This window comes from Epinephelus fuscoguttatus, linkage group LG15 (assembly GCF_011397635.1).
Source record: "Epinephelus fuscoguttatus linkage group LG15, E.fuscoguttatus.final_Chr_v1".
Taxonomy (NCBI): Eukaryota; Metazoa; Chordata; class Actinopteri; order Perciformes; family Serranidae; genus Epinephelus; species Epinephelus fuscoguttatus.
Window position 1 is genome coordinate 20,639,649 of NC_064766.1, and position 26,597 is coordinate 20,666,245.

At 40.2% G+C, this 26,597-nt stretch overlaps 1 protein-coding gene across 1 annotated transcript in view; it reads right to left on the reverse strand.

Annotated features, from left to right (window-relative positions):
- b4galt2 (UDP-Gal:betaGlcNAc beta 1,4- galactosyltransferase, polypeptide 2) overlaps nucleotides 1-26,597 on the reverse strand; it is a 265,209-nt gene that overhangs the window by 32,840 nt on the left and 205,772 nt on the right. Inside the window, exons 5-6 of the mRNA XM_049598316.1 lie at nucleotides 24,608-24,795; nucleotides 18,769-18,891 (exon numbers count right to left, since the gene is read on the reverse strand). Coding sequence (XP_049454273.1) covers nucleotides 18,769-18,891; nucleotides 24,608-24,795 — 311 coding nt within the window. The remainder of the gene's footprint in view (nucleotides 1-18,768; nucleotides 18,892-24,607; nucleotides 24,796-26,597) is intronic.

Here is a 26,597-nt window from a genome sequence, read left to right on the forward strand (position 1 = left end):
ACACAGCAGGTGGGCGGCTGCTGTGAAATTCCCCACTGTGGGGGACCTTTAAGGGTTTTATGACTTTTCTTTTTTTTTTGAGAGAGAGAGGGAGTCAAGTAAATACGACTGGGAGCAGGAGGGTAAAAAAAAAAAATGGAGACAGAAGTAGACCACTGTTTTTCAGAGACTGGGTCAGGATTAGACGTTTGTGACGTAGCTATAGTAGGATGAGATTTATTTTGCAGATATTCTTCCCAGGGTTATTGAAATAAGTGACACAACTGAATTCATGGTTAATACATTAACATTTAAAAAACAACGTATAGACTCAATCATCACTTATGAGCCACGCTCAGTGAGTGGTGGTGTATTTACCTGCAGAGACTCTGCTCTCTGCCTGTATGTTCTTATTTCCTCCTTACTGTCTGTGTTGGGAATGTTTGCGGGCGTGTGGACCCATAGTGCTCAAGTGAGATCGGGGCTTAATAAGTCATTAGTGACCAGATGCCAGACTGTAAGCAGCAGGTATCCAAGAGACAAGAATCCAGCATATTATACCTTAAAGCCCCGTTTCCACCAAGCAGTATGGTGCAGTTCAGTTCAGTTCGGTACACTTTTTCTTCTGTTTCCACTGTGAAAAGTTGTGGATGGTACCAGTGGAACTGTTCCATACCATCCCCAGTTTTGGTCCCCACTCTGTTGGGGTACCTAGCACAGAGAACTGGTACTAAAAGGTGGAGCTGTGAACACTGCAGTCTGTTGATCGGTCAATAGCAGACGGTTGCTCTGCTCAGGGCTGAGCTGTGGCTGGTTTTGAGGCTTATGGCACCACTGTTCATACCTTGGAGAGTTTCTATAAAATGAAAGGATGTTTTGCTGCTTCTCGCATAGGGCTGCTCAATTAATCCAATTTTTATCTAGATTACGATTTGGGCTTTCAACGATTATGAAAACAAAATAATCGACATAAGACGATTTTGCGCTTCTTGTCAGTTTACTCTCGTTTTCTTGTGTCACAAATCGCAAAGCGCATCGGGGCCGAACTCCGCCGTGCGCTATACAGAGAGCAGAGGAGAATTGTAAACACGCGACCATGTAGAGACAGAAATGACATACCGTCATGTAACCAATATCATCAAAAAAAAAAAAGTCATCACGTACGCCACATAATCGTTTGCATAATCATGATTTCGATTTTGACCAAAATAATCGTGCTTATGATTTTTTCAATAATCGAGCAGCCCTACTCTTGCAGCAGCTGGAGTCAGAGAAAGTATTAACTTATTCAACTGGACTGACTGCCGGCAACTTTTAAGGTGGAACATTTACTTGCTATGTTACTCAATGCATGAGTTGAGGATGTGAACCCATCAGCACACCTTAAATTTCACTGTGACAACCTTGGTCATTACTTTAGTTTTTAGTGTCTCTGTTGGGTGACATACACTTTTAGGAATAAGTGGATCTTAAAGCGTTTAAGAATATATATTAATTCCGAGCAGATTATGTGAACTGCATATATCCCAATCTTCACCCGGAGGAAACAAAAAAAAAAAAGCGTTGCAGAGCGTCATTCCTGTGGGCAACACTAAGCCCCTTCGCTTGCCTAAGAAGGACTAAATACACAAACCCTGGGAGGACAGACGACAACATTGTTGTATGTGGTTTTTCTAGTGCGAAAAACACAACCTCAAACCTCCTAAATCAACTATGACCAACAGCGTAACACTGTGAAGCTCATGGAAATACATCCCACCAAGGGCCTGGAGGATGGCTGTGGCTCTACACTAACTAAACAACCAAAACTAGATTTTAATCATGGACAGTTGCAGGCTACAAGTGACAAAGAACTGATGAAGCTGGCAGCTAGACCTGTGATAGATCAAAAGGTTACCCATCTTCATGGGATTCGTCTTCCGACAAATCCTTGGAAAAATACCAAGCACAAGCAACAGATGACCCTCAGCTAAAAGTCATTTGCAAACTATCTAGCCTTAGCTGTATACAAAAGTAATTACATAAATAGTGTAACCAATTACTGTTGGTAGGGATTAGTAGGTAAAGTAAAAACATCAATTTTCAACATGTTATGAGTAACAACAAGGGAATTAGAGTTTATAAATAACATTTTTTCAACAAGCCCAAAACTGAGCATCACTTTATCATTTCTTTTGTTGAGTAAAAAGAAAAAAACAACTTCCTTATCTACCTCTGTTTACTGTTATAATTAAAATTAAACCCGTGATAAATGACCTCCCATATTTTACCAGACATGGAGAAATTAGAAAGAGGTGGAACCATTTTCTCATAAGAAATCCCCCAGAATTGGTTTATTTAATTTTAATTTGCAAAAACATGCTTCATTTATTATTTTTGATGCCTAACTTCAACAGCCAGTGAGTCATGTCAACATCTAAAAACTTTCAATACAAACAGAATCTCTCAGAGGGCCACTTCAAACTGCATACATAAAACCAAAAAACAGAAATGGCAACATGAGCAAAAACATTTTATGATAGTCCTGTTTGTATATAATTCACACAGTAATATCAGAAAAATGGATTCACACGAGATTATGCGGCGAGTAAACCAGCGTTAGTATTTTTAATTTTATCTCATTAATGTCAGGCTCACAGTAAACAGAGCTGTGTTAAGTTCAATTGCAAATACTGCTGCTGCTTCACGTTTGAAGCGTCAAATTGGTGAAACACAGTGTGACTTTCACTGTGAAGCAGTCACAGGAAGTGCACCGTATTTATAAGGACTTACAACTTTATATAAGGCTATTTCATTCTGATTGAGCCATTACTCTGGTCATTAGTGCAGTAAAAGGCTCCATATAAACGCGGCTACACTTGGACCCCTGGGGAGAATCCATTAAACAGTATCTACTTAACTAACAGAGGCACCTTGTTCATTCGAAAAGCTGCGGACTGTCCAGCACTTCTCCCTCTTTAGAAAAATATCTCAACCACTAATATGATCTACCATGACAAAGTTTCATTAGCAGCCTAAGGCAGAGCAGGACTGTGTGTGTGTGTGGGTGTGTGTGTGTGTGTGTGTGTGTGTGTGAGTGAATGTGAGTGTGTGCATTTAAGACCATTATTATAGCAGTTTGGACACTGGTCTGGACACACGCAGACACACACACACACACACACACACACACACACACTCACAGACCTTGGACCTATTTGATTGGATTAATCAGGAATTTCTCCAGCTCTCCTCTTCTATTCCCACCAGTGGATTTAATTGCATTAGAGCAATGGAGTGGAGGAGAATTGGGAGCTAAGTCTGATGTCCTGCCTCAGTTCCCTCTCCCTGCGGAAATGAGATGGTAGAGGAAGAGGAGGAGTGGGTGGTGGTGGTGGTGATGGTGGCGGTGTGTGGAGCACTGGGAGATGCATAGCTGAGAGCAAGTAACAGGAAAGTTAAGGTGTGTGGGTGTGAGCAGGAGAAAGATTTCTATCTCAGGAGGAACACATCTGGTTGCTGCATGAGTGAGAAACTTTCAAATGGCCTTTTGTCTGTTGTCTCCTTCGTACACAAACTGAGAGATTGCATACTTTTTTAAATAGGGTTGTTTATTGACACTGTGGCCCATTAAAATGACTGAAATAAAATAATCTTATGTTCGGAAAGCTGCTTTTTAGAGAGGCGAACAGGGACGACAAATCAGAAAGTAAAAAAACCCAAAAAACTAGAATTACCACCCCGTGGTTGTATGCCTCCACATATCACTGAAGTTGCAAGAAAATATTTGCTTCACACACATTTTCCCCACAGCAGCACGGAAGAGCTATACAATCACTATAGGTTCAAGATGGACACCCAAGATTAGTGTCACCAATTCAGTATCTGACCAAATGTCTCCCCCTCTGCTCCTGAGATATGACATTGAGTAATGACCAGAAAGGTTTTATGCAGAATATTATGATGTCACAATGAAGCTGACCTTTGACCTTTTGGATATAAAATGTCATCACGTCATCATTATACCCTATTAGATGTTTGTGTTGAGTTTTGTCATAATTAGCGTAAGAATTCTTGAGTTCTGGGCAAAAACATTCAGCAGGTCACAGTGACCTTGACCATAGGACCTTCAACCACCAAATTCTTATCAGTTTAGTCCTCGGTCCAAGTGGATGTATGTGCCAAATTTGAAGAAACTCCCTCAAGTTGTTCTTGAGATATTGCGTTCAGGAGAATAAGATGGATGCAAGGTCACAGTGACCTTGACCTATGACCACTAAAAATGAATTGCTTTATCATTCCAAGTGAATGTTTGTGGCAAATTTTGGAAAAAAAAAAAACAAAAACAAAAAAAAAACATCAGTGTTTTTTGAGACATTGCGTTCACAAGAATGAAACAGACAAAGTCACAGTGACCTTGACCTCTGATCTATGACCACCAAAATCTAATCACTTTCTTCTTGAGTCCCAGTGGACATTTGTGCTAAATTTGAAGAAATTCCCTCAAAGTGTTCTTGAAATATCGCATTCACAAGAATGGGACATACGGACAACCTGAAAATATAATATTTGCGGCCATGGCTATTGCCAGCGCAGAGGCATAAAAGTATGGATCCCTGAGGACAAATATATTTTATTTTTTTTCTCTAGAAAACAGTATCTGTTAATTAATATATTTTAGAATTTTGTCTTTTTTATGCTAAATTTTAACTTGTCTTTTCTTTAAAAAGCAGCTCAAAACCCATCTGTTTTGAAGGTTTTGTGAATACAGTAGAAATGTTTTGTATGCAAATGTATGAGAAAGTGTGACTAATACTTCATCCACATCTGGATATTTTTATCCATGAAAGCACAAATTTATGTTTTCCCCATTTCTTAAAAGATTCTAACCTAAGTTATCCTGATATTAATCTGCACCAATTTAATGGCACTTAAACCCCTTTGCCATTAATATGGAACGGTGCTGTTCTGGTTCGCACACCTAATTTTGGACCATTCAGAGCCGAAAAGTTGGCTCCAAGCCGGAACCAAAAATCAGCAGGTTTTCCTTAACCTGAAATGTGAACTGTGGCGACATCAGTAAGTGTGTCATATTCTACGTCTACGTCTTACAAAACAAAAGCTCGCAGGTAATCAATGTGACCCGCACTCCTGCTGCTACCGTTTACTTCCGCTGTGCATTGTGCAACGGCCTCTGCTGATGACACATCCTTGATAGTTACACTAAAAACAGGCGGAAATGCATTCAGGTTCATTAGATAGAACAAGGCTTCCAAGAATCCTGAATGAATTCAAGAACTAGAGTTAATTTGGTGAAAAGGGGGTATTGCCGACATTCACATTATAAAGATTTGTGTCTGTAAACAAAGGCGGAGAGGTGAGCACAATGAGTGTAGGTCAGTTTCTGCCCCACTGCTTTCTTACATGTGGATTTCCTGTATTGGCAGCTGCTGACTGTGGCTGTTCTGCCTGATCATAGCTTCTGCTCAATGCTTCATTTCTCTCAACCTCTCCCTCCCTCTGTCTTCCCTCCTCCCCCCTCTGCTCCCTGGATTTGCTTCTTATTTCCTACCTGACTTTCTTCCACCTTTTCTATCCCCCCCCCCCCCCCCCCTTGCCTCTCTGTACTTGACGTTTCAATCAGTACATCCTTCATTATTGGGCTCACTGATACAATCTGACACAGAGGGGGCACAAAAGAGAAAGACAGATCTGTCTGTATCCAGTTTTGAAACCCAACAAAGACCTGGCCCTTACTACTGTAGGAAGGTCACTTGCAATAAAGGCACAGATTTTGGATCACTGGATAGGTTACATGTGGTTGCAACAGAAATTTAAGAATCCTGCAGAGCCTTGGATCTGTGTTCTTATTTCTCAGTAACACATGATAGTCTAGTGTTCCCAGAGACCAGATGTAACTTTAGAGGACACAAAATTGGCATTAAAGACATGCAAATACACAAGAGTTATTTATGTGAAACAGGTGGGGTTACAGAAAATAGAATTTTTAGTACTCTTGACACCTGGCATACTGATTTACATGTCTAGAGGTGGAGGACACTACATTAATAAGCTGGTGGTATTGCACTGCGTCCTCCCTTGCTCCTTCAAATCAAACAACAAAACAGTTTTTAGCAGCCCTCTGGAATGACACAAAGGCACTGACAAGAATCTGACGGGGAAAGCACTGACTTTTTGAGACATTCCTGAGAGGACTGAAGGTTATTTTTGTGATGCTGCTAACGTGTGAATGAGAATTCAGGTCAGCATCAATAATAACTTGACTTGGTCAGTGGTCTTGGGGATTGGGTCTTTGAATAGACACAGACCTGCTGCCTCTGAGCCTTTGCACCCAACACTAACACTTCAAAACAATGGTGAACAGCACCACCTTCACGCTTCAACAGCCTTTAAGTAACATTTCTGACGGCAAGATCCAGAGAAGACGAGAAAACTTTTGTTTCTCCACGATAACCTATTTTTAAGTTAATGCAGATCACACAGGACACATTCTGCATTCTGGCACTTTGAAGGGATAGTTCAGAGTTTTTGAAGTGGGGCTGCATGAGGTACTTATCCATAGTCAGTGTGTTACCTACAGTAGATATCAGTCGGCACGTCTCCAGTTTGGAGAAGCAGACTGGTGTACTTCCTCAGAAGCTAAGCAATGCACTGCTGTGGATGAGGGTAGGAGCAAAACCTATTGTAGCCACTTAAAAACATACCAGCTTAAAAATGTACAATATTTTAAATAGATATTTTGCCAATTTTCAACCAGCTCTGTATCATTACAATGTGGGTAGTACGTGTGAATGAAATGTGGTAAACTTCCTTGATCCTACCAGCCCCTAGATCTCCCTGCTCATCTCAGCTCAAGTTGTTGGCTCTAGGCCTGTTGCAAGTGTAGTTACGCATTTCTGTGTGCCCGCCCTCACAGTTACAAAGACTGTAGAAGCAGATCGAGAGACAGCCTTTCTCTCTATCTCTCTCTCAAAAATCAAACCAAACTCAAGATCGAATAGTAAAACTAGGCAGTACTGTGACAAAGTGTAATAAATAAACCAAGATTCTGTTTCTGTATTGCCTATTTCTTGTCTAAAATGCTTTCGTAAACATATTTTGGTTGTAATATATACGTTTTGAACAAGAAGCAGGTGCCAAGAATATGCCAGCTAGAAAAACTGATTCATAAAAATAAATAAACAGATGAGTACACAGTAATAATAAACACTAAATAAAAGCCAGGCTAAAAACGTCGGTCTAGAGTTTGCCTTTAAAGACATCAACACTCTCTGCGGCCCTCAGGTCTTCAGGCAGGCTGTTCCACAGACGTGGACCAAAGTTATGAAATGATGCGTCACTGTGGGTTTTTGTTCTAACTTTGGGAATCATTAAAAGGTCACTACCAGAAGACCTAAGTGTTCTAGAGAGTTCACACAATTAGAGCTCCTGTCTGCTTCTTCAAACTAGGGGTGTGCCGCCCAACTTTTACTGTAGGTAATACACTAAAAATGGGCACTACCCCACTTCAAAAAATCCGAACTATCCCTTTAAGGTATCAACTGATCAATGATCAAGCACAACGTTCGAGGTAAGACACTCAGCTGACCTTATCTCTTTCTCACATTCACACTGCTTCTATTGTTCCCTGCTGCTGCTGCTACTGCTGCTGCTGCTGCTGATTTCCTCTGTCACCTCGCCTTCACCTTTGCATCGATTCTTCTCCGATATCAATGAGGTGCTCTTTGTTGTGCCGTGTTGACTTCTGTTCTGTGACTGTCGTAGTGAAAGTATCACATCATAAGGGAAAATGTGCCTGCTTGCTCTGGTGTACCCAGAGGGGCCTTGTTTGTTCTCCCTGCCAACCCTTGTGGATGCTTGCTTTTATTTGTCCAAGGAGCTCGACAGAAAGAAGAGACTTTAATGGCAGATGTGACTGAATTGCCACCTGCTACAATTAAATGGTTTAATCGGACAAGAGGTGACGAGACTGGCCCATTGTAACAAACCCTTTGTACTCTTTGGTGTTTAAAACAGACGTGTGTGAAATAAGCGATGTTTGATGCAGGCCTGGATCAAGAACGTCAAAAAATCTGCCATCACTGCCTTTTTAAAGCAAATGCTTTTGAACCCATGTTCGTTTTTCAAAGGATGAATTCAACTTGTAGCATCCCTGAGGCAGGAGACATAGCTGCCACCAAGTGCAAGGTGAAAAAAAAGTTAAAAATAGTTCAACTTTTGAGGAGCACAGATCACCTGCCAAACTGCAACTACAAAACAATGATTGTTGCGCATCCAGGAAAACAATCTGTATCCCTGCCTACTTTGTCATTGTAGTTAGTCAGCACTCTTAAGGTCTCTGTATGCCTCAAGCAAAGGTTGGATGGCGCATAGTGCGACCATGTTTAAAGGCAAAAAGATTGAAAAAAAAAAAAAAAATCAGAAAGAATCGACATGTAACACTGTGTCTGCATCTTCAGACCTTGTGTCTGGTAGAGGGAGATTAGACTTTCTCTAACCAATCACGAAAGACCAACAGCCACCTGAATCAAACGTCAATTTAAGTCCACACTGTGTAGCCATGCCAACATACTGGTTTGCCGGGGTTTTAAGAGTGGAGCGAAGCGGCGAAAAACAAATGACGATGTTGCGTGTTTTAAGAAGACGTGGATTTAGAACAGCCTTGATAAAAGCATCTTACTTGTCTATAGTCGCCATTGTTGTTATTTCTCCTCACTGATTCTCGTGCACAGCTTGACAACAGCATCACTCCAGCTGATTGGCTAATTGTTAGTCACCCTGTGGCACTCACTGGATTGGTTTTTATCTGAGAAACCAGTATTTCATGTCACAATGCCAGACGAATCTGTCAACTGGGTGGAGTGGGTGGATTCAAAGGTCTGGACCCAGGCAAACAAACTGGCAGATTAATGTACTCTTTCACAAGGACGATCCTCAAAGGCGTTCGTAGTGTTGTACTCGGGGAAAAGTGGTGAAAGTAGTTGTGTGAAGGATGAAAAAAACAAAACCCTTACATTCTCACCTCTGCAAAATGGAGCCTATTGTGAGGCCAAGTTTGCATGCTTGTCAGGTTGCAGTAAAAAAACCAGCGATCTGTACAGCGCTCATACAGCGGTTACTGCTGATATTGGGACAGCAGCGTCGTAGAAGCATAGTGCCCACCCTGTTCGCCCCTGCTTAACAGTCAGCACTGGTGCAATGTTTAGCTCTACTTATGGAGTGAGCACTGTTAGCTGCTAGCCACCAGCTTAGCCACCTCCATATTGAGAACCTGTCCAGGCAACTCATAAACTCTTTTGCAAAGAGCCCCTTTAATGCCTCATTAATTTTTACTACTGAATTTCCAAGCATTAGGAATTTCTTCTTATTATTGTTCTCCGTTTATTACTCAATTGCCTATTTTACACAAGACTGTTTTTTTATAGCAATTAACAACTATGTGTGATGCACACATGCACACAACAGCAGGAGAAAACATATGCGCCAAGAATAGTTTCAATGTGCCCAGAGCATGGTGGTCTAATGTAAGACTGATCCTGTTTTGGGGGGAAAATTTGTATATAAGTATTTGTAGTATTGTTACTTTTAGTATTGATCCAGCCACCCCTGGTTTTCAGTGTGTCTTGCATTTCTCTGTTCAATAATCAAGCCTTTTCTCGAAACCTCACAAAGTGCTTCGCAGTTGTAAATGAAGTGAAAAGAGAAACAAAACACAAACAAAAAGAAAAAACTATGTTTGATGAAGAGAACAATAACCAAAGGACTAATCGAGGCAAGCAAGAGCATCGATAAAAAAAGAAAATGGAAAAAAAAAAAAAAAAAAAGTAACCATGAGATATAAAACACTCGACAGTGTTTGCTGACCTGACCCTAGGGTTGGAGACTTCTACATCCTGGAGGTGTGATTGAACTTATCAAAGGCTTGGCATTCATCGTGTTAAGCCCAAAATATCCTGACTCTCCCAGCATTGTCAGAGCTTCACAGAAACACGTGCAGTCCTTGTGCTGCCGTGGCTGCATGTATGCATGATGCTGGCTCAGGCTCTGTTGAAAGCCACCGCTGGGAGGTTTAGAGGGAGGAAGGGGGAAAGGGCAAAGAAGAAAGAGAGGGAGCACTGAAAATGCGTGTGTATGTGTGTGTGCGCATGTGTGTCTGTGTTGAAGGCTGGTCGGCCATGGAAGCCCTTGGGTGAGGTACAGTCTTTGCCCAAGGCAACTGCTGCATGTTCCGAGAGGGTGAGAGGATGGAGAGCGAGAAAACCCTTCCCCTCTCTCCTTCTCTCTCTGTAATATCCACCAACTTTTCAGACAGGGGTGGGAGGGGAGCAAGTGGCACTGGCAGTTGTGTAAGTGGCATGTGTCCTCTCTGCCATGAGCTCGGGCCACACTGAGCAGCAGGGACAGCCAGCTCCCCTGGGGCGGCATTAAGCTAGCAGGACCCATTTCAGGCAGTGGCCGTGCCATGGTCTGTGGCATCAAAACCAACACAAAAAAGGAAATTGCTGGAGGGAAGCAAGAGATGGAGACAGAAAAAGAAACGTGTGGAGTTAGAGGGGTGAGAGGAGAGGAAAAGTAGAGTGAGAAAAAGGTGCTGAAGTAGAGAGTAAAAGAGCAATTTAGTCGTTTAGGTGACGCTCCTTTTTTTTCCAGAGCAGCTTTCAAAGACTGAGCAGATGGAGGTTTGGTGTTGTGTTCAAGGACACTTTGCCTGGACACCAGGCTGATGGACACATCAGCTGCCTGCACGGTTCAAACCCGTGAACTTTGCTACCTTTGAACGACAGAGAGAAAAACAAGGGGCAGATTTCACGGGCGCCATTCTCTCTGAACATACCGGTGTTCTTTCATCTCTCCATCCCTGTACCCTCCTCCTCTAGTTGTTTTACTGAGTCCTGTGAGACTGAGCTGGCTAGTCTGTTAGTTCACTCAGCTGGAGACTGCATCCTTCACACTGCACGCTACTACAGCCTTCATTGTTGGGACTATGTCAGTATCAGATCACATAAAAACTACTCTTAAATTCAAGAACAAAGTGCTAACAATCAACTAGCACACTAACATTTGCTAATTAGCATTGAAGACAAAGTAAAACTGAGGCTGATGGAAATATTACTACAGATTTAGTCATTAATTGGACAGATTTTGAAATAATAATGGGGCTACATGGAAAGTCAGATGATCAGCCTACAACTCATCCTGAGGGAACAATGAAAGCATTATTATAGCAGCAAAAAAACTATTGCAATATAAAGATATAGTGGAGTGATGACATCATGCTCCCTCTGTGTGTGCTGTTATCTGAGCTTCTCTGTTCATTGTTGTGGTAGACGGTCCGATTGCACATGAATGTTAGTGAGTCCCTTTGTGTGTATCCAACTGGCTGGCTCATCACCGCCACTCTGCACTGTGCTCATAGGGTGGTTACAGCAGTTTGATCTGGCGATGTATTGGATCCAACCCTGATTAACACTGTGAGGTCTGTCCAGGCTGTTCTCATTCACCAGAATTCATATATAACCTATGTGAACATGGGCCAGTAATTGTGTATATCCCATGTAATCAGGAAGGTGGCAATCATGTGACCAATGTGCTGATGGGAGTAAAAAAAGGAAGTAGTATAAAGAGCAAAACTGTTGGACAGTAGGTTGGGCTGGTGGGTGGATCAAACAACCAAGGACTTTCTACCAAGAGACCTGTGTTCATGACCCATGTCATGTCTAAGTGAACTTAGAGTTCTTTTTGGGTTTTTTTTTTATTTCTTTAAAGATTATTTTTTGGGCTTTTTGCCTTTAATGAACAGGACAGAGTGAAATGGGGTGAGAGAGAGAGTGGGGGGGTTGACATGCAGCAAAGGGTTGCAAGCTGGAGTTGAACTTGCGACCGTTGCAGCGAGGCATCGCCTCTATACATGGGGCGCTGGCACTATCCACTACGCTACCGACGCCCCTTAAGAGTTATTTTGAAGGTACATCGTCATCATATTTGTCTTCCTAAACCTAATCCATATGACTTTATGTTAAGTAATATGACGATGCCATTCATCATGTGCTTATTCGTTAGATATCGTACAAAATGTTTCATTTGCATTTTCACAAGATATCATACATATCATTGTCTACGTTGCTCTGTCAACACTGCTTGCACTGTTCACATTATTAGCACTATTTGGGCTGTTAGCACCTGTAGCTGCTAGCTGCTGACTCAGCCTCCTCCATGTTGAGAGCCACATGCAGGCAATCTGAATTAGACTCTGAATCACAGATAGGCTCTAAATCAGTGGTTCCCCCTGGTGAGTTGCGGTCCAAGAGTCAGTTGCAGGTCCATTCTGAATGGACCATGAGTGGACCAGTTGGGAACCACTGCTCTAAATGTAGTATCCTTTAAAGGTCCAGTGTGTAGGATTTAGTGACATCTAGCGGTGAGGTTGCAGACTGAAACTTCTCCCTCGTGCTAAGTGTGTGGAAGAACTACAGTGGCCATTGTGAAAATGTAATGTTTTATACCATTTCTGTCAATAGATGCCCCTGAATTCTACACACTGGATGTTTAAGATGATCAAATCGTTGAGATAATTTACTCAAAAACATGCATGTAAACCTTATGGTGGTGCTAGAGAAAAAAGTCAGAGGATCAAGTCATACAGATTCATCTGCACCAAATTTCAATGCAATCCGTCCAAAAATTGTCAAGATATTTCAGTCTGGACCGAAGTGGTGAACTGACAAACTGACAGGCATTGCCATCACCAAAAAATCCACAAAAATTTAATTACAAGTTTTAGCATTGCAAAGGTGAGGAGGAGACTATTCTGCTTGCTTTGATAGTCTCAGCCACATCCACACACAGCCCTGTCCACACACCGTCTTCTTCAAAACAGCTCCTCCAAGTGTCTTTTCAAGGGCATTTCCTTTCTGATTGCTTTGTGAAAGGATTAAAAACAAGCCAGCCCTGAAAAGCGAAGGTGGAAGGTGCCTTAGAGTGAAGAAAGACAAAATCTTCACGCTTAGCTGTATTTGCTTGTTTCTGCCAATGTTCTTTTTTAAAATTAAATTATTATAAAATTTACTTTTTTGCTGTCTCAGTTTGTAATAAACAACAAGGAGAGGAAGACAAGAGAGGATAAGAGGAAGAGAAGAACAGAGCTGACTATAACCTACTACTGCTAGTGTCCAGTCCATCCTCTCTCATTACCTCCACTTGATGCATGACCCTGATAAAACTCAATATATTCTACACAAAGTGTTTCAATAATTCAACCACACAGCTGAAACCAAATACACACAAAATATATAAATACCTTTGGAAAAAAAACACCAATACAAACAGTTTATACTGACTGAGATTTATGGTCAGCTCTCTACTGTACTTTATTCTTAAACTGTGATATGACGGTTGTCTGTATACCTTTGAGACAAGACTGCAATTATATTTCAATACACTGAAGCTGTGTGCAGGAAGATAATTCAGGTTATAAGCCTTCAAAAAATAATGCATTAAACCGACCACTATAGGTCGAACCAACTTCTCTCTGTTATTTACAAAAATATTGTTGCCAGAAGAAACTTAATTATGCTACAGTGGAATTTTTTACCACTGGGAGGCAAATATCTGCCAACCTACACATCCAGCTGACACAGAACAACATGAATATCCTATTGCGAGTTGTGTTTTTGCACACTTGATGAATTCATGTCCTATATTTACTGGTACCTTTGCTGTGATTTGGTTCTCACTAACTTAAATCTGCATATTCATTTTGCTAGATGTTCACCTTTGTGCACCACATATTTATATAATTCAAATTTCTGATGGTTTAACGCTGAGCAGGTAGTGTACACCTGCCTGAGCTCAGCTTGTAGGCAGCTGTCTACAGTTTTATGTGGAAGGACTGATGATAACTGCGAGAGTCATCCATGCGGTATATTTGGGCTCTAAAACTAAAGCAATGTCTTTAAAGAATCTAAATGGTGCATGGTGCTATAGAACTGGACTCCACTAAAACCATTTTGACCATCAAATACTCATAGCCTGCGGGCTTGTAGCATGCTCCTACAGAAGACTGCATCTACAGTCAGCTTGGGCTCACAGCCATTACAGTATATTCCAGCAGTGATCCACATTCATGTTGAAAACAGTATCAAAACGTCTAAATGAAGTTCTAAAATAACTCCTGCAGCTGAACCAACTTCTCTCACCATTGTCCATCTGTATGCTGCAAACACACAGCACAGTTGGCTGCTTCCGTTTGTTTGCTGATGTTGGTTGCAAAATGAAACTTTTTTTGGTGCACTCACTCCCCATCATACTGGAGCACATAATGTAGCTCACTAGTAACTGACTTTCTGTCTTTCCCACAATGACTGGGGAGACAGGTGGGATCTCGTTGCAATCCAATTAGGGTCTAATGCAAAAGCATACAGTAGAATGGGATAACAAATGGTTGCATAGATGGAGTATGCTATTGCCAGTTTTTCAAGTCAAGAAATAAACAATAGATTGTGCACTTACTCAAAATGCAGGATAGTTGAACTGCATTAAGGTCTATCGCAGTGACTGATCTGTGAAAATCCCTGAGCGATAGAGCGATGTCTAGAGTACTGGTATGCAAATTTTGAAAGAGTAAGTTCTTCCTCTAACAAATGAAAAGTCAAATTGATAAGCAAGACAATGCAACCTTGGTCAAAATAATACACTGAGTAGTTTTGCAGCTACAGCTGTACTTACTGTGGTGGCTAATGTTAGCTAGCTTTAGTTAGCAAACTTCAGATACATAGATACTGCTGCCTAGTTACTGACATTACTGAGTTTATATCGTGAATTTATGACATTTGCTACCACAGAAACATTAGCAAACAATCAACTCACGTAATTCTTAGCCAGATACACTGTATGAACTCCCCGCCAACATGGCGTCATAGCACTGTCTATGCTACTTCCTTAATTCTAAATGACATTGTGTCAGCTGTAGAAAACAGAAAACACTGTGTTGCTCTTTTTATCTACTTATCAAAAGCCTTTGAAACAGTTGACCATTCCCTCCTCCTACAAAGACTATCAAACATTGGATTTGATCCACAAGCCATTCGATGTTTCACCAACTACCTCAATGTGTAGAAGTGGGAAATGTTAGATCAGAATGTTTACCAATAACAAAAGGTGTCCCACAAGGTTCAGTCTTAGGACCAGTACTATTTACAATATATGCAGAACTGTAATGTCCAATTTCATGCTGATGACACTATTTTATATTGTTGGTCTGACTCCGTAAATTCGGCTGTTGAAAACCTGCAACATTCATTCATTGCTCTGCAAAATGCACACATAAATCTCAAACTTGTATTAGATGCCAACAAAACAAAAGATATGCTGTTATCCAGAGCCAAAACCATGAACCACAGTGCTCTCCACATCTGCACTTTAAATGGAACACTCACTGAACAAGTTCCGCATTATAAATACTTAGGCAACGTGAAATTGATGACAAATTCACCTTCCAACCAGATGTTGATGCACTTCCAAAACTTATGAATTAGGCTTGGTTTTTCATACAGAAACAAGTCCTATTTTCCTCTATTTTGTAGAAAGAAGATTGTGGAAGCAATCTTTCTGTCAGTGCTAGATTATGGTGAAGTAATTTATCACCACACTCTTATGACCCTGAATGTCATCTAACACTAAGCCCTTAGATTAATAACCAGAGACAACTATAGCACTCATTACTGTTTTCCTTATCAAAATGTGGGTCTTTCTATTAGAAGGGACCAGCATTTATTTTTGTTTTTTTTTTACAAGGGCCTTCCTCAAAAATTATCCTCATATTTGACGTCACTTATTGGATGCAGAGCTGTAACACATAACACACATTTGCAGGACTGGTTAGTACTGCAGGTACTCTGATTTGGAAAGACTGCTTTCAGATACTTTGCACCACACACCTGGAACAAACTGTGGTGTACTTTGAAGCTTGATACTCTGGTTTCAATTGGTCAATTTAGAAATCTAGTCAAAAACCAGGCAGATTTTAACTGTTGCTGTTTTTCCACTTGTTGTAACTGACTCATATATACATAGTACTATACTGTGCTTTTTTAATTGTTTTTTTATGTTGTTACATAAATGTACTCGGGTCTCTCTTGAAAATGAGATCTTGATCTCAATGGGACTTACCCGATTAAATAAAGGTTTATATATTCAAGAATGTCAAAGAAACAGTTTTAATGGTTTCATCACAACAATAAAATAAGAAGCAAACACATTAAATCTCACCAAGGAATATATTTGTTTTGCATTTGTGCCTCTGTTACACATTATATAGAAGGGATTTTCAAAGTGTGACACTCTGTGGGCCCCCTGTCAGACAAAATCGAGAGTTATGTGTGGGTTCCAGTTTAGGATTTCTTTAAGGCTGTATTTGTTTACATTTTTGTCAATTTGGCACCATTAAAATACGCTGAATTAACCATTAGAAGCTCCTGTGTGTAACATGCCCATGGATGCACAAACAGCTGTCACTGAATTACTTTTATATTGGTGAAAAATAAAAACATGGTTATTCTCAGGCAACAACTGGAGTTATGAGAAGAGTCTTTTATCCGTTTTCTAAGCAGAATTACGGATGTTATTCGTGATTGACATCAAAGATAATGACATCCTCAGAAAGTGTGAGTCACACTGAATCTAAAATTACGTGAATCACAGTTTGAAAACCTCTGGTACACAGAAAAGAGCTGAGAAAATGAGGAACAGAGAGCGGTCCCCAGATGGACTCAATCCAGGGACACACTGTAGTGATTATATGGATGGCATTTTAAACCTCTATGCCACCAGGATGCCCCACTGACATCATTAAAGCAACTGACCCCAGACAATCTTGGAAAATGAAAGGAAATTCAATTAGCCATTATCCTGTAACTGCCTCATGTAGCCAGAGTGTCCACTGTTCAGCAAAAGTTACAATGCATAGTCTCACTTACAAGGAAGGAAAAGCTTCAAAGAAACTCCTGCTCTTTGATTCAGAGGAAATTATGTCTTAATTTTATAGCTGCGCTTTGTTTTCATTTTCCACCTTATCTAATGAAATCTGAACATTTAGCAGTGTTTACACGCTCAGTCAAACATTTCCCTTTTCAAATTTACATTTAAGACACTCTCAGTGAAACCTTTTAAGCATATATATATATATATATATATATATATATATATATATATATATAGTCACATTTATTCAGGTAAATTTGAATTGCAGAAGTCAATGTCTGAGCGAGTTACTGGGATTTTAATTATATTCCCGCACGTCACTTCACATTTCATTGCAGTTGAAATAGTTCAGTTCGAGTGCAGAAAACATCTCGAGGGAAATCTAGAGCATCTAATGGCCTGCTGCAGCTATCATCCAATAAAAAAGTTAGAGGTTTAACTTTATCTGTCATCCTTAGGCACATAATTGCACACACAACACACTCATACACACAGAAGTGCACATTCACACATAGATCTCTTTTATCACATCTTGCCAGACGCTGACAAACAACTGTAATCTCCTGAATACGGCGTCTACTGACACAGTCCATTCTCAGAAACACCAATTTTCAAATGCTCTATTTTCACTTTTCTTATAATGCTATTACACTGAAAGGACAAAGATAAGCTTCACAGTGTGAGCGTGACAGCAGGGACACAGGCGGAGAAAAAAAAAAAAAAAAAAAAACAGAGACTGAAGAATAGGGGTAAAAAAGATGGAGGTCACTGTTTGTCTGTGAAGAACTGTCCAGCTGTGTGAGTCTGTGTCGCCGTGTGTGTGTGTGTGTGTGTATCTGTGTGTATAATTAGTGTACTTGAGCCCTATTCTCTGAATGCAAATGTATGTTTATGCGACTAAAATTAATTTTCCCTTGACGCTAATTTGACAATACAACTGGCGATTTTTCCACATGTGAAAATCTTTTCGCCACCTTGTCATATTTCAGTTTATTTCCAATTTGTTGTGACAGGCGCCGGTAACGTATAACACATCAGTTATTGGGTAATATATGGAAAACGTCAGTTGTGATTAAAGTTGTAATGCAAAGGTAGTATGCTAAATCTTTATTTACTGAGTTCAGCCTTCATGTTTTTTAAGTTCCCGTAGTGCCAGGCACAGATAGATGACTGTTCATTGTTGTAGCAATAATTTGTTTAGTAGTCAGACGATCAGTTCACCAGGTAATTCAACAATTTTTAGTCCAAACAACTGTCTGAGTAGACGATGAATTAAACTAATGACCCAGTAAGTGGCTCATTGAAGCAGTCTTAAGTCACCTTTCCATCTCCCTGTCAAACAGATTTCTTTTTCCTTGATCTGATTTCAGCACATTTCCACAGTAATATTATTAGTGGACTTGAGCAGGTCATTAAAAGCTGACTGAAGTACTTCAAAAGGTTAATTTATTTTCTAATCGTTCTCCTTCTGTGAACAATTACAATAAATCATCCACTCCACCAAGAACTTCAGCGTCACATCGAGTTGAGAGACTTGGTTTCATTTTATTGCTACAGGCTGAAATAATGTGCGAGCATGAGTGTGTGCATGTGTGACAGTTGGTGGTCTGACAAGGATTTCATTCCAAACAGACTACGGAACATAACCCTGACAGACGGTATAGTGCTGGTTTTTCTGTGCTGTACTCACTGCAAAATGCTAATCTTGACAAGCAAAGTAAAACTTGCAATCCTATTAGGTCCTATTTGGTAGGATAACATCTGATTTTATTGGTGTAGAAATCAGGGGCAGCATCAGCCTCTCGTTATTACCTGTTGTAGATGTCGTCGTCCTCCCCTCCCCAGCCCCAGTACTCGTTGGGGAAGCCATTGATCTTCAGAAACTGTTTTTTACTGAGGCCTGACACTCCTCCAAAGTAGCCAGCATAGGGCAGCCTGCAGGAGGAGAGAAGGGAGGAGATGAGATCAGCAAGGGAAGGAGAAAAGGAGAGAGTGGGGAGATTACAAGGGAAGCAGTGAATGAATGTTCTTTTACAAAATAAATTATAATTGCCTGATCAAACAAGACCCTTCTTACAGGAGGAAGACTGGCAGCTTTAACTCTCTGCTCAGCTGCACATTCCCTTCTGTGTCAAAGAACTTAAATGATATTAGTCTTGCCACCAGACAATCAGAGATCTCTGCCTTCTTTAGTTAAGCAAAGCGTCTAAAGACTGACTTGTGAGTCTAAAGTGATATTAGCTTTTTGGTAAAAAATAAATAAATAAAATAACTAAAGAAGAGAAGATGTCCATGGTCCTTTATGTGCAAACACAGCCAAAGCATGCAATGGGTAAAAAACAAATTAAAAATCAATCCCTTTTAACATCCTAATTAGTTAAGTACTCAAGGAGCAAAAAGCCCATTTCTGCTGATGTGGTGAGAAAACAAACAACCTGTAAGTCATCATAATGAGACATTTTCTCAAAATAAATATATATTTTCTCAAAACAATGACTGAGTATCTCAATAAAAATGAGAAACTTTCTCAAAATATTAATTTAATATCTCAAAACAATGAGGAACTTTCTCAAAATAATCAGAAACTTTCTTTGAATATAGATTTAATATCTCAAAATAATGAAGAACTTTCTCAAAATATTGACTTAATATCTTAAAATAATGAAGAACTTCCTCAAAATATTCACTTAATATCTTAAAATAAAGAGAAACTTTCTCAAAAATATTGACTTGATATCTTAAAATAATGAGAAACTTTCTAAATATAATGGCTTAATATCTCAAAATTTTGAAGGATTTTTCCTAAAATATTCACTTAATATCTTGAAATAATGAGAGATTTTCTTAAAATATTGACTTAATATTTCAAAATAATGAGACTCAATACTTTGTTATTATTTTGAAAAAGCTTTTCATAGAAATGATTTACGGGATTTTTTTGTTGTTGTTTTTTTTTCCCCTCATCATATAGGCTGAAATGGGCTCCATAACAATGACGCTGGTATGGGCTACCGTTCTTTTAATCTTGGCATTACTCATTTACAGCAATAGGACGGTATTATCATGAATAATTTGGCAGAGACACAGTAAACAAATTAATCTAATATACTTTTAACATTCAACACAAATCCAGTGCCACCCACAAAGAACGTTAGGATTACCTTCTATTGTAGAAAAAGCCCCTGAAGGTTTTTGTTCATACAGTAAGACATTTTCTATAACCTTTGTTTATGACATGACATCAAATAGCCATGGCTCCCCACTCGGATTATAATTCATTATAATAATCCTCCTTTACTTCCCATATTTCTTGAAGTGAGCAGACGAACTAAGCTACGTCCCTGCGCATTTTCCTAGTGCTTGTTAATCTGGAATTATCCTTGAGTCATCATCAGCGTCACATGATGTGATGCATCAGGAGGAGTTGTTATATTTATTTATATGTGGCACGTAGAGACGGCAGAATTAACATCTGAATAGCATCTTGAAGTGTTTTAGGCAATCAGATCTTTTCCTAATGTGTCTTGTCTTGGATGCGTTTTTAAGTGGATAATTTATGGGCGCCTTTCTACAGCAAGTGGATAATCCACAGCCATATATAATCCACTCAAGACACATGAAATGACCTGGTGTACGGAGGGGGCACGGTATTTCTGCATACTGTACTGTTGCAGCCAAATAAACATCAGCTGCTTATAAGACAGATTGCATCGTTAGCTTGAATGCTATACATGCAGAATTGGCCACTTGCAAAGGAAACGTTGGATAACGCTGAATTTAATTGCAAGATTGCTCCAATGTGAAATTAGATCTTAGAGGAGATAGAACAAGGAAAAGAGAGGACAAGAACACAGGAAATGAAGAGAAATACTATAGAAATTGTGTGTGTGTGTGTGTGTGTGTGTGTGTGTGCATACGGTGGACAAAGGAAGGCGGACAGGTGTTTTATTTTTTCCTCAAAAGTCGTGAGACCAGTGGAGTGGGACGGACATCAGCTGCGAGTGTCATGACAGGCGCCTGGAGTCTAACCAGAGGCTGATGCATGTGTGTTTCTGTGTGTGTGTGTGTGTGTGTGTGTGTGTGTGTGTGTATTCTGTAAGGTATGTGTTGTCAAAAGTATGACAGCTCCCTGCTGAAAGATGACAAGAAGAAAGTAATGAGACCGTATGTTTCTGCACAAAGTCTCCCAGCAACAATGTGTGTGTGTGTGTGTGTGTGTGTGTGTGCTTAAAAAGGACATGCTAGGGGAGAAGACAGAAATAGAGAGAGAGAGAGAGAGAGAGAGAGAGAGACTGGAAATTTGATTAACTGCATGTTTTTCTTGAGAACTTGAGCTCATTTTTTTATTAAATCTTGCTAGAAAGAAGATAAAACAAAACTCTTATAAACAATCTTCAACATTTTTGACTCCATGAACTTCATATCTGTTGGATTATTTCCTCGGAGACGTGAAACACTCATCATCACCTGTTAACTCTCAAACACCTGAGATGCAGCGCAGGAGGCGCGACAGAAATGTAGCAATAATGTTATGAGATGAATTTTGGGAAAAAAGTATGAAAGAAACGAAAGAAAACCAAAACAAACATCTTGTCCTGGTTTAACAATGATTGATTCTCAGTTTTAATATGTTCTCTTGTGTAAGTGATTGACACATAAAAAGTTTAAGGTCATGGTAGCCCCTGGTTTACTTGTTTAAAGCCAACAGTAACATGGAGTAACACCTGGGGTCAGGGACTCAAGGTTTTTAAACTGCATTGATTAACATGAAGGGGACCAGCACTAAATCTTCAACCTTATGTCTGGATCATACTCATCTGCAGCTGTTTTCACAAACTGCACTGTTTTTTAAAATATAAATACTGTAATTAAAGGTCAAAGCCTGATCATTCCTACGCTGTGATTGGCAAGATGAGAACATTTCATGAACCATACACAAACAATATTGTTAGATGATTTCTGCGTTCGGATCTGCGCTGGTTTGTATTTCAGATCAATAAATGAGGGCCAGTCTGCATGAATTCTCTTCTCTCTTCATTTTTTCCACACACTGTCTGTCTTTATTTTTAAAAAATTGACAGTAGTCCTCATGTTGACCCATGTAACTCACTGAATAGCGTGCTAACGTTGCCAGGAGTAGGTCACGCTCTACCATAAATACGCTCTCTGTAAATGTTCAAATGAGCTGCAGCACACTCACACTGAGCTCATCCAGGGAACAAGTACTTAAACAGCCACGAGATTCTGTACAATGTAATGGTAATATTATAATGTAATACACTGCATAAGGTCCTTCGAGAGACTATAATTTGTGGAATGTTTTTGAAAGAGCCGTGTTGTGAAATGGACTTCAAGGTGACCCTTTCTGCTCAGAGAGCTGTCAGGTGTTGTGAGGTGCCAAGGTAATGGAACAGCACTTAATGTGACCTGACTTTCACTGGCAGTGTTTTCACCATTTATCAAAAAACGTATAGTGCTTTTACATCTGCGAGCAGCTAAGGTTGTCTTCCTGAAGTGACTCAGCTGGAATACAACATTTACTCTTTGCTCCGACGTCAGCTTCATGATGCTTGAATCAAGAAATGCCATTAATTCTTTGTTTGTTTCTCCCTTGCTGACCTTTCTTCCTTTAATTTGGGAAGCCTCTTAAATGCTAAATCTGACTAACGAAAAAAGTTAGTAGGCTGACTCAGACCACTTTGACCTTGGGAACCAATTTTCTACAATGATCTTATTTCTACATCAGCAATTAGCTGCAATCAATCCTGTGACCTTCTACTCCCCCGAAACATCAGACTTTCCTTTTACCCCCTTTCTCCTTCATTTTCTAGCAACCCAAAAAACTGATGAAACCATTTTAAGTCTTTACTGATTCATTGCTAATAAGAAATGTTAGCTCCAACCCTGCTTACCACCTGGTGTTGTATTTGTTGCCAGATAGCATTAGCGTATTGAGCACTATATCAGGGGCCCGCTGCAACCCCTGAGGGTTTTCAGTAGGATAACTCTTGTGGAATGACAGCTCTTGGATTGGATAGGTCACATTCACTGGCCATGTTTGGGCCATTAATCAATGCTTCTGGTGCTTTTAGGTAATTGAGGGCAGGTGTGGTGTCATTATGCAAAAACAGGCAACTAAAACAGGACGCTACTATTCAGCGCTGGAACTAAACTGTGGAGCTCTTTCGGCTACTCTGCATTTTGATGACTTATTCAAGAACTGACTCTCTAATCAGATAATTTCCTACAGACTTAGACTAAATGTCAGCATCTAACTGACATGACATATGGAAAACAGACAATCCGTGGGTTGCTTGTGTAGCTGCAGCACATCACTCAGCAACAGGCCGGTCTAGCAGGTCCAGTATTCCAACAAAGTTAATGAGGGTCTCCGCAGACACTGCAGTCTAGACTTGTTAGTTACGCTTTGTATCATGTGCTCTTGCTAGGACTACAGAAGTGTGACCAAATAAAAACTGGCAGCAGTGAACTATGGTGCATTTTCATGCTAATTCAGTCTTCAGACAAGGATTTCAAAGTATAATGAGATTTAGTCAAATTAAATACTGCTCTGTCTATTGTCTGTCTGAACACAGACTTCAACTCTAGTTTTTTTTTTCTTTTGTTAGGCAGCCAATTGTGTATTTTAAACCTCCCCTCCACTCAAAATGTGTTTTTTTTCTTTTGTTTATATCCTCTAAAATGTCTGACCTTGACTATATTGACTTGTATCTGTGCGAAGTTTGTCACTAGAGAGGTGTTTTCACATTCCTCCACTGAGGGGGGCAATTTCTGTGCACTTCCCTAAAATCTCAGATTCAAACGCACCCCGGCCAGCTATGTTGTGTATCATTAATATGAAAGCAAATCACTGGTATTATTATATACTATCTAACTAATATTCATGCAAAGAAACCTGATCAAATCCAGCACAGAGCGGACTTATTACACGTAATATAAAAATGTCAGCCAGACCGACTATATTGTTATGCAAACTTTTATTAGACCTCTGGTATTTAATCATGTACTGAGCACCAGATATTACTGTAGGTTCTACAACCACTAACACTGTGTCAGCCTCTGCCAGCTAACAAACTGACTGAGGCTCAAACACGCATGGCTGAATCTCTCTCGATGTTTCCTCTAACGCCTGCCATCTTAATGGGCAAAGCATTAGCAAAGCTCTTTCCCCAGTTAACCTAGCGCTTGTCTCACATAGCCAGACTTATCTTCACGCTTCATTTTAGTTCTGTGCCAGCACTGGACAAAGCAAAAACGGAAAGTAAAAGTGAAACCTAGTGCAAGCAGTGATGGTGGGTGGGGCAGAGTTCAGATGTAGAATTTCCCAATGATTTTTTAGAACTTTTTATGTAGGAGAACTATCCTAAACAAATAATCATAATTTTACATGCTTTAAAATGTGTTTAGTAGGAAACTTTAAGTTCTACTTATGTGTGTAAAGTGATATATAGTAATGATTTAAGTAGACAAGTAAGTGCAGAATCCACCTGCAACAAAAATTACTAATTGGATTCTGGCAAATCGAGACTTATCAAGGTAACTGCAAGTAGAGCTTTGTGCTAATAAGCTGGAAACCACGCTACCTTGTCAAAACCAAAATCACATGTTAGGTTGAAAACCATGCCCTAACCTGAAGCCAAACTTATCCATGGCGATGGCGAAGTGCCTTGGCTGGTCGTAGCAGTGGTAAAGGTTGCGGTCATCCATCGGAATCAGGTCCACGTCGCTAAAGATGAAGCAGTCGTACTCTGCGTCCTTCAAAGCCTCCGTGTAGCCAACGTTCAACAGCTTGGCACGGTTGAAGGTGTCCTCACCCAACTGCAAGAAAACACAACAGGAAATATCGTTATGTAATTGTCTACACTGTGGATGAGGAGGACAGGTGTTGGAGCCTCATCAAACACATCTCATCTCTTTGATCGTATTGTCGTTGGAAACACAAACCAGGATGTACGATATTATGACACCTTCAGATTCTGTAAGCCTGTTTATATAACGTACGACATGTGCCTTCAAATTGGGGTATGCTGTCGCTTTGTAAAGTTAAAAGCAGACTAATACAAGAGTGCAAGAGAGCATTGCAGGGGCAATAAATGAGGAGGATATAATTAATACTGCCAAATATACTGTACATAAAACACTGAGCATAGCATTATCTCTACTACTACTACTACTACTACTCCCTACTGTTGCTGCTTCCTCTGCAAGCTGCTTTGCAACCTGCCTCCAGCCCAGCTCCTCCTTTTCATGCTGTGTCTGACTGATCAATGTCATTTCTGTTTGTCATTGATGCTGCTCTGTTCTGTTCCCAAGGGTCTCTGCTGCTGCTCTCCCTGCCTTAGGCTTTCCATGTAGGCGCATGGAAGGGCAGGGAGGCCCCAGAACAGAGCCATACTGCCAAATATAATACAGCAAATGGAAATAAAGTTCTGGCTGAAATGCTTTTTTCACTATACTGTATGGGAACAACAACTGGATGCTTAACTGCTACAGGCACTGTTACTATGAACAAAGAGAATATGAGTCAGACCAAACCAAATGAGGTCAGGCTCACATTAAATGTGTGTTTCCATATTAATCTAATATGAACTGATGTCGCTTTTTTGACCTCAAGACAAGTTCTGCTGCCTGACACAGAAAATACTTATTCTGAGACTCTGTCTAGTTTAACACCTTAAAGAAGACATTCTGGTATTTTTCAACCATGTTTTTTTACCTTTATTGAAGTGGAATCGCTATAATGCATTGATAAGTAATAAATGGTTGTTATTAGTGCAGACAAAAAGGGAGTTTATTGGCTAGCTAACCAAACAGCTAGCTTGGTTAGGTGGCTGCCCCATTGTAGTTCCCTGTGCAACTAGCAAAAAGAGCTAATTCAGGGGGCTAATTGTGTGTTTACTCATGTTTGGACTCAAACATTTAAACGCTTTATGTCATTTTAATCCGTCTAGAAAGCTTTAGAATTTACTGCTTGCCCCAGTAAATGCTTGCTGGTCCATGTTTCCCTCTGTAACAAAGTCCAAAGTTTAATCTGTAGTCAGAATGGCCAGAATTATAAAAGTACCCTGGTTGAAAAATACCAGAATATCCCTTTAACACAGCTAAATCCATCATGACCACCTAAGATGACACTCCGGTTTCAGAGCATCATTAGACATCAGTATTTAGTTTCTGCAGCGCTGGTCTGTATTTATCTCTACAGGCAGTGTGTTTGTATTGAACCCAAGAGAGCTGGCTGCTGCAGTGAAACGCATCTGTTTTTCAGTCTCTGCATGGCCCAGGTTCAACACTATGGCTAAGATAAATGCATTCTTGCCAAGCTGCACAGTGGTGCAAGATAGTCGGGTTAATACATATACGACAGCTATGAATTCAGTAATGTACAAGGCATTCCAGAGTATATCTCTTTCTGCAGAAAGAGAGCAGGGAGGTCAGTGAGCAAGAAGTGAAGCTACTGTGCAACCTGACACTCTTTGGCAGATACTTCTCTGACGCACGCTGACAGCCCATCCTCCTCCAATTCTCTCTGAATTCATTCCACTTTTCATGACAAGTACAGCGAGGAAGGTAAGGAAGTGCATAGAGAGACAGAGACGAGCTGTCCAGGAGTGAGTTGGAAA